This window comes from Bos taurus, chromosome 20, assembly GCF_002263795.3.
Source record: "Bos taurus isolate L1 Dominette 01449 registration number 42190680 breed Hereford chromosome 20, ARS-UCD2.0, whole genome shotgun sequence".
NCBI classification, from domain to species: Eukaryota; Metazoa; Chordata; class Mammalia; order Artiodactyla; family Bovidae; genus Bos; species Bos taurus.
This window is the reverse complement of record NC_037347.1, coordinates 8,017,055-8,029,699: the sequence shown is the minus strand read 5'-3', so window position 1 is coordinate 8,029,699 and position 12,645 is coordinate 8,017,055. Positions and strand designations below refer to the sequence as shown.

Genomic DNA, 12,645 nt, shown 5'->3' with positions numbered 1-12,645 from the left:
AGGTCAGGAAGCAACAATTAGAACTGGACATGGAACAACAGACTGGTTCCAAATAGGAAAGGGAGTACGTCAAGGCTGTATATTGTCACCCTACTTATTTAACTTATATGCAGAGTACATCATGAGAAACACTGGGCTGGGAGAAATATCAATAACCTCAGATATGCAGATGACACCACCCTTAGGGCAGAAAGTGAAGAAGACCTAACAAACCTCTTGATGAAAGTGAAAGAGGAGAGTGAAAAAGTTAGCTTAAAGCTCAACATTCAGAAAACTAAGATCATCGAATCCAGTCCCATCACTTCCTGGCAAATAGATGGGGAAACAGTAGAAACAGTGGCTGACTTTATTTTTTTGGGTTCCAAAATCACTGCAGATGGTGATTGCAGCCATGAAATTAAAAGATGCTTACTCCTTGGAAGGAAAGTTATGACCAACCTAGATAGCACATTTGCCTGGAGAATCCCAGGGACAGCGGAGCCTGGTGGGCTGCCGTCTATGGGGTCGCACAGAGTCGGACACGACTGAAGCGACTTAGCAGTAGCAGCAGACAGCATATTAAAAAGCAGAGACTTTACCTTGTCAACAAAAGTCCGTCTAGTCAAGGCTATGATTTTTCCAGTAGTCATGTATGGATGTTAGAGTTGTACTATAAAGAAAGCTGAGTGCCAAAGAATTGATGCTTTTGAACTGTGGTGTTGGAGAAGACTCTTGAGAGTCCCTTGGACTGCAAGGAGATCCAACCAGTCCATCCTAAAGGAGATCAGTCCTGGGTGTTCATTGGAAGGACTGATGTTGAAGCTGAAACTCCAATCCTTTGGCTACCTGATGCGAAGAGCCTGACTCATTTGAAAAGACCCTGATGCTGGGAAAGATTGAGGGCAGGAGAAGGGGACGACAGAGGATGAGGTGGTTGGATGGCACCACTGACTCAATGGACATGAGTTTAGGTACACTCCAGGAGTTGGTGATGGACAGGGAGGCCTGGCCTGCTGTGGTTCATGGGGTTGCAAAGAGTCGGACACGACTGAGTGACTGAACTGAACTGAGGTGATGTACAAAGGAGCATATGGAGAAGGCAATGGCACCCCACTCCAGTACTCTTGCCTGGAAAATCCCATGAATGGAGGAGTCTGGTAGGCTGCAGTCCATGGGGTTGCTAAGAGTTGGATACGACTGAGAGACTTCACTTTCACTTTTCACTTTCATGCATTGGAGAAGGAAATGGCAACCCACTCCAGTGTTCTTGCCTGGAGAATCCCAGGGATGGGGAAGCCTGGTGGGCTGCCGTCTATGGTGTCGCACAGAGTCGGACATGACTGAAGCGACTTAGCAGAAGCAGAAAGGAGCATAACAACTAAGGCCACTAATCCATCCAAGCTTTTGCTCACCATGGATTGGAAACCATTTTTGCCCAGTGTGTTGGTTCATCTCAACTCCAGCAGACATTTATGGTTGGAAGTATGTTTTAGTTTTGAAAACAATATTATTGTTTTTATTTTTTGTCCAGTACTTTGAAGACCTGGCAATGGGCAGGAACTTACTTGTCTTTAAAAGGCTATGCCTGAGGCCAGGCCTTGGGGTCCCAGATCTGTGAAATAGGAGGTGGGATTGTAGCATGAGGTCTAGTGTGCAATGACAGGCTGGGGCCCCTTTATCAAGGCAAAAGGCTGGACCTTTGTGACTTTGGACACAAGGCAGGGTTTTCTTGCTCTCCTTTTCAGCTTTGCCCTCTTGCTCTGGCTGCCCTGTCTGCAAGGTGGCCTGGGCAAGGTGAGGACGGACAGGGAGGCGAAATTGACCACCGCCTGGGAGGGGTGTTGGTGACAGCTGGTGAAGGGGTGTCTTGGTATACAGTTCCTTTGGCCTACTCCCCTGTCCTGTTCTGTCTGGTTCTGACAGGTCTTTATAGGAAAACCAAAACAAAGACTCAAGGTAATTATGAGAAAAATCAAATGGGTTGTTGTTTACTTGGTAAGTCTAGTTAGACTCTTTTCGACCCCATGGATTGCAGCATGCCGGGCTTCCCTGTCCTTCACTATCTAATTATGAGAAAGATCAAATGGGTACTTTTGTCTTTAAAACTGCTATCATTATCTGAAATCACTTTTAGGAAGGCCTGGTTGATGGAGAGGCTTCTCTGCTTGGGGTTGTGATCAGTTCTAACCAGAAAAGCACCGTGGATGGTAAGGGATTCCCTCTCATATTGCTGTTTATGGTAAGTAACAGGATTTTTATGTTTTTGAATTATGATGACTTTTTAAAAAAATTCTGATTTTAATTTTATTTTTTGTTGATTCTTTTTTAAAAAGTTAATTTTTATTTTAATTGGAGACTAATTACTTTACAATATTGTGGTGGTTTTTGCCATACATCGACATGAATCAGCCACGGGTGTACATGTGTCCCCCTATCCTGAACCCCCCTCCCAACTTCCTCCCCAACCCATCCCTCTGGGTTGTCCCAAAGCACCAGCTTTGGGTGCCCTGTTTCACTCATCGAATTTGCACTGGTCAGAATTATGATGACTTCTAATGAGCCCCTTGCGGGCGTGAACACTCAGAGAATCACACAGCTGGTGAAGCTCTGGGCTGGAGGATCGTGAGCCTCGAGAAACAAGAGGCGTCTACTGATGTTTAGGTAAGAACTGGAGCACGTTCAGTCACAACGGTGGTGGCTTTTGGCCGAGGGCAGGCTGGGCCTTCCTCGGGCCCTGCACATCTCCTTTCAGGCGCGGGCAGCCGGCCGCTGACTCCAGTGGGGTCCGGGGCGCGCGGGCGCCGCCATCCGGGCGCAACCTCGCGCCCGCGGTCCCGCAGCCTCTCCCGGTCTTGGTGCTGGGAGCCGGGGGAGGGAGGCCCAGGCGAGCGGCCGCCGGCGGCGGGAGGGGGCCGGCGGAGCCCGCGCGGTACGGCAGCTTCAGGTTTCCTCCTGGAGCCCGTGTCGGGCGCGGCGGCGGGCAGGCCGGGCCATGTGATGCCGGATCCAGCGGCAGCCGGCAGGCGCGGAGAGAGCGGGGCGTCCTCAGCGGCGGGCGCAGCCAGCCCGGCCCCGGAGCGCGGCTTCGGCTCCGCCCCCTCGCGCCGGCCGGGCCGCGCCGCAGCCGCCGGGCGTGGGCCGCTTGGGGAGAGCCTCCCAGGCTCCGGCGGCGCGTTCCGGGCGCCCGCGGGCTGGGCGCGGGGGCAGCGCCTCGCTCGGGCGCCGGAGGCTGTGGGGCTGCAGCTCCGGGTAAGTGCTCTTTGGGGGCTCCATCCTCGCGTCCCCTGGCCCCTCGCGGCGGAAAAGTTTGTCCGCCTCACCTGAGTTCGCCGTCGCGGAGCTACTTTCTCCAGGGTCCAGGGTCTCCAGTGGGTGGGAGGAGGTGCTGCCGCGGGCTCAGCGGCGCGAAGGATGGCCGCCGCCTCCCGGCCCCTCGGGGACTGCAACAAGTGCAGAGGCGGCGCGGCGGCGGAGCGCGGGGTTCCCCGGCCGCGCGGCCCCTCTCGCCCTCTGCCGGCCCCGCTCCGGGGACCGGGGATGGGTGGGTGGAAGCTGGGTCTCTGTCGTTCGGGTGCCGGGGAAATCAGCGGTCTTCCTGCGGTGGAGAAGGGAGAGCCTCGAAAGCTGGGATCGCCCCTCCCATCAATGCCTGGCTCCGGGGTGAGGGGTTCGCGGCGGGTCCCCGGAGAGCAGCAGAGCGAGTGAAATTCCGCTCAGGACATAAGCGCCAACGTTTCTTTAGCGTGGAAACATAAGTGTGCTTTAAAAGGTATCTATAGTTATCCTGGTTAGGAGAGGCGGCCAGAATTCCTTTGGACTTCCATAGGATTATGTTGTGGGTCTCTTTTCCACTGGGAACCTGGGGTGTGCGTGGTGGTCCCCTAACATTCCTGTGCTGGGAGTTTTCCACGGTGGGGCATGATGACGTCCTGTGCTGGCGCCAAGGAGGCTTCCTCGCCTATGAAGGGCTCTGTAGAAGCTGGGTGCTCAGGCCGCCTTGGAAACCCAGCTCTCGTTTCCCAGACACCAGTTAGATTTCCAGGAGAGAATCCATCTGCCTCCCTAGGAACCCATTGCAGCCCCTGCCCCTCTCCTTGGTTTCAGCTGGCAGCAACATCTGTGTTTGCGCAGCGTCTCCCTTCTTGACCCCTGCCTGGGTAGCGATAGACCTCTGCAGAGGTTATCAGAGTTAAAGAGGTTTTATCAGCAGACCCCCACCAATAGATAAAAAATAAGAAAATGTAAGATGTTTAGACAGAATTGATCATTTGGGGTCCCATGGGGCCCCAGGTTTTCTAAAGCTTTGCCATCTTGTGTTCTAGGCCTTGAAGATGTCAGGGGAATTGAAGTCCTTTTTTTCACAACAAAAAATCAAAGACCTGTTCTCTTGGGTTCTGTGGGTTGATCTTTGAACAGGATAGTCCAAGCAGTGACAGCTTTACCTGGGAAGCTTTTAAATTTATCTGTCTTGAGTTTTTATATGTGCATTCTTAAAGCACATAGGTATTTACCTTATCCTGATTTATGGCCAAGCTGACTCCTATGGAGTTATTTGGAGGAAAACAAATGACTACTGCAAAAACCTTTGGCTTTTTTCTTACACCACATAGCATTTCAGTTTAATATTCCTTTGTGGACTTTCTGTGTGATTGTTGTGCTCATTGACTTTGATCCAGTAGGAATTTGGATAGCAGCAGACCTCATGGTTAGTGACTAGAGAAACTGAGGCACAGAGCTAGCTATTGGGCATATGACTCAGGTGAATGCCCTGGCTAATGTGAGAAGGCAGAACAGAGAATTAGTGTTTGTCCTGCTTCTGATTATGTTTTCTTCCTTATCAAAGCCACATAACCTGGTCAACCAAGAACAGGTTATGTAACAGGTGTGTCCTTAGACTTTCCTTTGAAGCACCTCTCCTGTCCGTTGAGCAGTTTAGAAACACTTAAAGGTAGAGAGGAAAACAGTAGTTGGTAACTAAGGCTCTGTGAAATTTCATCAGGTTCCTCACTTGTGTTTCACACCTTTTTTTTGTTTGTTTGCTTAATCATGTGAGTACTGCAGAAGAGTCTGGAATATTTTCTCATTGTGCTTTTATAAGAAACTACTATTGGGGCTCAGACTTAAATTTCGCAGGAATTTCAGGTGAGCTCTGTTACGTGACCTCCTTTGGTATATGAGAAAAGGAAATGTGTTCTAAAGAGGTATTAAAACATAAAGGACTATAATATTACTTCTATATTAAGGATTCTGTACAGAATTGGTAGCCCCTATACTGGTACTTAAAGCTCTAACTTCACATTCAGCCAGAGTTTATGACCAAGTGTGACTCCCCAGAAAAAAGATTTATGGTATAAATGTCGGAAAACCCCTTGCAATTGGAATATGGCTAGAATGGTACTGCATAGAGTCCAGATTACTCTCAAACTGCCAGGCCAACTGTAATTTTATTATGCTTTAATTTACTGATCAGATATGGCAGACCTGATTTATGTAGTTTTTGTTTAATTGCATCTGTATTTATGTTGCTTTAGCGGGACCTTGAATTTGTTATGAAGCAACTCCTGTTGAGAGTTCTAAATTAAAAACAGTGTTATAATGGAAGTGCACCAAATTCAGGGAATTCTGCCATGTTAGAGTTGTACTGCAAATATTATGCCACGTTGTAGGGCTTGGGTCCAGATCCCTCCCTTAGGCCAGGCTGGGCTTAAGAGTTATTTTTCTTAAGAAGTACAGGTCAGGTACTAGATCACAGAGCATTTTGCCCTGATTGGATGGTACTCTGCCATTTTTGTCCAGTCTATATAATCCTTAGTTCTTGTGCTATCATCTTGGTATTTAAAAGTTCTTAAAACCTCTAAGCAGCGTCACTTGCTATTTTGCATTCTGGCAGTCTCTATCATGTTTCTCTCTTTTGATGAACATTTTCTTATATGTATTTGACAAATATTTGAGGACCTATTGTATGCCTGGCTCTGCTCTCTGCTTTGATTCTCTGTACTGTGGGGTTCATATCTAAGGCAATACTTTGCTGATTTTAGAATTTTTAGGATCTGTTGCATTTTGAGTGGGCCTCTCCACACTCAACACTAAGACTTTTGGCTGATAAAATGTCAGGTAACTTTTTTCTGTGACAGTGCATCTTCTTAGCTTGACTGCAATTTTTCTCTTGAAATTTGATCTTGGGCACAATTGTAATTTTCTTATTTCTACCATGATTGCTCCTGGACTTTTTCTCCTGGATAACCAAGGTAATGAGATTTGACATTTTTAGTATGAAGGAGAGTGAAAACATAATTGAATATTGGGCATTTGTTCCAGTGATCTTGATTTTGGACATTTTTATAAAAAAAAAGTAATCTTCAGAGGTACAGTCTCTTATTTTAATCCTCAATTTGGTATTTTGAGGTTTGATTTCTGGAGAGGGTTGATGTAAAAGGAGTGCCTCCTAGCCGAGAATGAAGGCCAGCATAGGAGAAGACGGGCGACACCTTCGCTTTACATAATAGCATGAGTAGAACCAGCACTCAGATACACTGCCTGTTTCAAGTGGCAGACTTTGACTGTTGTGTACATGATCATTTTACCTTTAAAAATGCTTAAAATGTTAATATGCTTTCTATATTTCTCTCAGACACAAAATCCCTTAAAAAAAGCATGAAATATATTGCATATATCAACAAAATGTATGGTTTAGCTCTTAGATTCATTATCATACACTAGTGATTGTGCCCTTTTCAAGGCTTGCACCTCTTCTTCCATTATTTTATAATTTAAAGCATTTATCCTTTATAAATTATCACCAAGTGGTTAAGAGTGGGGACTCTGGGGCCAGTCCGTCTCATGAGATGGACCTGACTCTGTCGCCTCCCTCTACCTCAGGTTTCACATCTGTGAAATGGGGATAATCCCTGTAACCTGCCCTCTAGGGTTGCTGGAGGAATTCAGTGAGTTAATTTGCAGAGAGCACTTCTAGTAGTGCCTGGCAGAGATTAAGTGTCAGAAAGTGATGGTTAGATTGATAACAAATGGAAAATAGCCATTGAAAAGGGAGCTTGAGCAGGTTCTCCAGGTTTCAGAACGCAGTGAGGTGTCTGTGTGATCTCAGGGGGCAGCGCCCTCGGCTGGGAGTCCAGGGCAGGAATGGAGACTCGCCTCTGGCCTCTCAGCTGTGTAACCTGGGGCAGGTATAACCCCTCTGTGGGTCTTAGCTTCCTCATCTGGTCACAGAGGAACGAGTAGACTTGATGGTCTCTAAGGACCTGCTGCTTCGAACGTTCGATACAGCCCTGAAATTTGAAGGTGAGGAGGGTGAATGTCAATTCAGCTTTTGCTGTCTTGGGCAGCACGGCCAGGATGTACTGTCGACAGGGTCAGTCCTGCACCTGCAGCGGGTGGTCGGAAACATTTGAAGGATTATGAAATAATACTATTAACTTACCTCACCTTGATCACCAGACAGTCATCAGGTTGAAATGACTGAGTTATCTTTCTGGACTTAGTCCAGAGGGACTTCAGACATGAAAGTCTGGAGCCCACGCCTGTGGGTCATAGACCATCCTGCTCCCTTTTTTCTGTGGAAAACCCCGCTCCTTGTGGAAGAGGGCGGGGTAGAGCTGAGAAGGTGAAAAACAAGTGGGCTGATTGTTTCTGAATTTCATGATTAAAACATTTTCACACCTGATACAAGGGAAAATGTCACCAATGGCCTTTGCAGGGATGCTGTAAACTAGAAGGGTTTGGAGAAAAGGCAGTCTCTTAAGGACTTCTAACTATCGAGGAAGTTTTCGTTGGGCTGAATGGTTCAGGCAAGTCCTTCTGGGGCAAATTTGTCTCTTCCCCACTAATGACTGTTGTTTATTGTCTGTGCCTGGTCCTTTTTCTTGCTCCACCAGACTCCTGGTTTGCTGTGTGGTCAGGTGTTAGTTTAAAAAAGTATGGGGTGCTCAGTGATTAATGAGATTATGGGTTAGTTGAGTCTCTAGCCCAGGATTCGAAGCCTGGCTGTTTGTTGGAATCACCTGGGTTCAGAATCGTTTAACTTGGGGCCAGCATCATCTTTCAAAAAGGTGACACTAGTTACTTATAAAAGGGTTTGCTAGCTACTTTCGTAATCTTTAGTGTTTCTGGCTTTCTGCAGCTGAAAGAATCCAGGAAAGGGTGATTTTCATGGCATTCCTTTTAAATGGTCGGCAAGTCACATGTCTCCTATTGCCTGGTCTCATGGACCTTCTGCTCCCATTAGCCAGGACTAGTAACTGCCTGTGGAACAAGCCCTGTATTTCCTAACTTCTTTGACGTTGTTCCTTTGTTCCCCTTTTCTTTCTAGCTGAAGTCTCTCGCAGTCCTCAAAGCAAGCTTAAGCCACCATCTCTGAAACTGTTGACTGAATTCTCAATTTTCCAACTTGAGCGTAAGCCCATTTATGGCTAGAACGCCGATTTAGGCTACTTTGTAGGGCCTCCAAGCAGAATATACATATATTGGATGGTTGGTTAGTAATTCCACTGTTACATCAAGTCCTAATTTACAGCATCCCCACAGATGCTAATGGTGATGTTTTCCTTTGTATCAGGTGTGGATTGCATTGGAAAATATTGAGATACATGGGAGGGAAGGAGAATGTTGCTTAAGAAGTTAGATGGCTGGTCCTTCTCAGATATAAATGAGAGGCTACCCAGGCCTCTTTAGGTAACTGTACGTTCTGTCTCAGAGAAGGCAATGGCACCCCACTCCAGTACTCTTGCCTGGAAAATCCCAGGGACGGGGGAGCCTGGTGAGCTGCAGTCCATGGGGTCACGAAGAGTCGGACATGACTGACCGACTTCACTTTCACTTTTCACTTTCATGCACTGGAGAAGGAAATGGCAACCCACTCCAGCGTTCTTGCCTGGAGAATCCCAGGGATGGAGGAGCCTGGTGGGCTGCTGTCTATGGGGTCGCACAGAGTTGGACACGACTGAAGTGACTTAGCAGCAGCAGTACATTCTATCTGGGGAAATGAATGAAATTCTTGTTCAGAGTTATAGTCTTAAGACTGAAGGAAACTCGAAAGGTTTTTCTCTAGTTTCTAGCAAGTGAACAATCCCCATGTATAGCATACCTCCAAATGGTTGACCATTTGATTATTGTCCTTGAATACTTTCAGTAATGGGGGATTAATAACCAGAGATACCCCAGTCTGTCTTTGTTTTCTTCCCTCAACTTTAGATACAATTACTTGTCAAATTGTGCAACATGATTTGATATACATGTACATTGTGGAGCAATTACCAGGATCAAGATGATCAACACATTCATCCCCTCACATAATTAACTTTTCCTGTGATGAGAACACTCAAGATCTACTCTCAGCAACTTTCCGGTATGCAATATCATATTTTTTTAACTATAGCCACTGATGCTGTATGTTGTCTTTGTTAAAATATCTGTGTAGGTTCTCTGCCCATTTTGTTTGTTTTGTTTTATTCAATCATTTGACTGCATGGTGTGTCATGTGGGATCTTAATTCCCTGACCAGGGATTGAACATGTGCCCCCTGCTTTGGAATATTAACCACTGGACCACCAGGGAAGTCCCTACCCATTTGAAAAATGAGATTTTGTTCTGCTACTGAGTTGTATGAGGTCCCTTATATATTTTGGATATTAACCTCTAGATATATGGTTTACATATATTTTCTCCCATTCTGTAGGTTGCCTTTTCATTTTGTTGATGGTTTCTTTTGTTGTGCAGAAGCTTTAGTGGTGGCTCAGACGGTTAAGCATCTGTCTACAATGTGGGAGACCCGGGTTCGATCCCTGGGTTGGGAAGATCCCCTGGAGAAGGAAATGGCAATCCACTCCCATTGCTATTGCCTGGAAAATCCCATGGACTGAGAAGCCTGGTAGGCTACAGTCCATGGGGTCGCAAAGAGTCGGACACGACTGAGCGACTTCACTTTCACTTCAGTCACACTTGTTGATTTTTTGCATTTGTTCCTTGTTCTTTCGGTGTCATATCCAAAAATCGTTGCCAAGACTGACATTAAGGAGCTCCCCTGCCATATTTTCTTCTAGGAGTCTTATGGTTTCAGGTCTTACAAGTCTTTAATCCACTTCAAGTTAATTTTTGTGAGTGGTATAGGATAGTGGTCCAGTTTTATTCTTTTGCATATGTATGTCTGGTTTCCCCAGCATCATTTATTGAAGAGACTTTTTCCCATTGAGTATTTTTGGTTTCATTGTTAAATATTGACCATACAGGCATAGACTTATTTCTGGGCTTTTAGTTCTGTTTCATTGATCTCTGTGTCTGTTTTTATGTCAGTACCATACTATATTGATAGCTTTGTGATATAATATGCAATCAGGAAGTGTGATGCCCCCATCCTTGTTCTTCTTAAGACTTCATTGTCCATTCAGGCTTTTATTGCTCCATACACATTTTAGGACAATTGTTTTCTATTTTCCTGAAAAATAATTGCAGTTTTGACAGGGATTACGTTGAATCTGTAGATGGCTTTGGGCAGTATGGGCATTTAAACAGTATTAACTCCTCTGATTCATGAACACGAGTATCTTTCCATTTGTCTTCAGTATCTTCGGTGTCTTACAGTTTTTGATGTATAGTTAAATTTGTTAAATTTATTCCTAAGTATCTTACTGTTTTTTGATGCTATTGTAAATGGCATTATTTTCTTTATTCTCAAGATGGTTAATTAGTGTACAGATTTTTGTATGTTGATTTTGTGTTTTGTGACTTTACTGACTTCATTTATTAGATCTAACAGTTTTTTTGTTGGAGTACTGAGGATTTTCTATGTAAGATCATGTCATCTTCAAAGAAACATTTTTGTTTCTTCCTTTCCCACTGGACTGTCTTTTAATTCTTCTTGTCTAATTGCTGTGACTAGAACTTCTGTACTGTGTTGACTGGAAATGATAAGAGAGGACATCCTGTCTTATTCCTGATCGTGGAAAGCTTTCTATCTTTTCACTGTTGAGTATGGTATTATCTGTGAGTTTGTTATATGTGGCCTTTATTATGTTGAGGTATGTTTCTTCTATACCCAATTTGTTGAATTCTTATTAAAGGATGTTGAACTTTTGTTAAATGCTTTTTCTTCATTTGTTAACACATTTATTGATTTATGTATGTTTCTTTTTTCATTAAGTGTTAATCACTATAAACTTCCCTCTTAGAACTGTCTTTGTTACATCCCAAAAGTTTTTGTATGTTGTGTTTCTATTTTTAATCTCAAGATTTTTGGATTATTTGAGTTCTTCTTTGACCAGTTGGTTTTTTAGAAGTGTAATTTAATTTCCACACATCTGATTTTTATTCTGACATTCTTCCTGTTATTGACTCCTAGCTTTAATCATTGTGGTTGAAAAAGATATTTTATATGGCTTTCATCTTCTTAAAATTTGTTAAGACTAATTTTGTGACCCAAAATACTCTCCTGGAGGATATGTGTGTGCATAAGAAGAATGTGTATTCTTCTGCTGTTGAATGGAATGTTTTGTATGTTAGGTACATTTGACCGAAAGTATTGTTTAAGTTCTTTATTTCCTTCTTGATTTTCTATCTGGATAATCTGTCTATTGTGAAGTCCTCTACGCTTGCATTGCTGTTTCTGCCTTCAGATTTGTTGTGTGTGTTAAGTCACTTCAGTTGTGTCCGACTCTTTGCTACCACGTGGGCTGTAGCCCTCCAGGCTCCTCTGTCCATGGGATTCTCCAGGCAAGGATACTGGAGTGGGTTGCCATTCTCTTCTCCAGGGGAATCTTCCCGATCCAGGGACTGAACTCGGTCTCCCGCATTTCGGGCAGATTCTTTACCATCTGAGCCACCAGCATGCATATAATTATAATTGTATATCCTCTTGATGAACTGACCTCATTATTATAAAATGACCTTATTTGTCCCTTGTTACAGCTTTTCTCTTAAAGTTTATTTTGTCTCATAAGTATAGGTACCCCTTTCTCTTAGTTTCTATGTGCATGGATGTCTTTTCCTATCCTTTCACTTTTAGCCTATGAGAGTCCTTAAAGTTTAAGTGAGTTTCTTGTAGGAAGCATATACTTGGGTCTTGAGTTTTTGTCCATTCAACTACTCTTTGTCTTTGAATTTAAACCATTTACATTTAGAGTAATTTAGTTATTGATAGCAAAGGACACGCTATTGACATTTTGTTAATTGCTTTCTGATTTTTTCATAGTTCTTTTGTTTTTCCTCTCTAACTGTCATCCTTTGTGAGTTGATGAGGAGGCCTACCAGGGTTCTCCTACTGTTCTTTTATTTATGGAGTGAAATCCCTCCAAGGGGATCCTTCTTGGCACCAAGCTGCTCTGGACTGAGGGATGGAGTGATGACAAATGCTTCCTAGGCTTTTCTATGCTGTCATCCTCTGTTTTTGAGTTCCACAGGGTTTCTGCTGCTGCTGTGTAGCCTAGAGCTTTCCCAGGACTGTGTTCATTGGTTTGTAGGTGGGCCATCTTTGGAAACCTTACATTTTTGAATGGTTTGTAGGTGGGCTATCTTACATTTTTGAAAACTAATTACATACCCTACCTTGAAGCCTATTTAAGTTGGTAAATCTTTCAACCCTTGTTAAGTGACATGATATTGAATCATCTCACTACCTTGAATACTGAACATATACCAATTTGCTATGTTCTTCTTATA

At 44.4% G+C, this 12,645-nt stretch overlaps 1 protein-coding gene across 4 annotated transcripts in view; it reads left to right on the top strand.

The window, feature by feature from the left end:
* Positions 1–1,990: 1,990 nt before the first annotated feature.
* The window catches only part of ARHGEF28 (Rho guanine nucleotide exchange factor 28), a 344,670-nt gene continuing 334,015 nt past the window's right edge, over positions 1,991–12,645 (top strand). The window contains exons 1-2 of one of the 4 annotated variants that reach the window (XM_059878794.1): positions 3,120–3,228; positions 9,187–9,340. In XM_059878794.1, coding sequence (XP_059734777.1) covers positions 9,304–9,340 — 37 coding nt within the window. In that variant the 5' untranslated portion in view covers positions 3,120–3,228; positions 9,187–9,303. Of the gene's footprint in view, positions 2,219–2,460; positions 2,641–3,119; positions 3,229–9,186; positions 9,341–12,645 lie in introns of those variants that run through there. The other 3 variants (XM_059878798.1, XM_059878797.1, XM_059878796.1) reach the window with 3 other exon arrangements.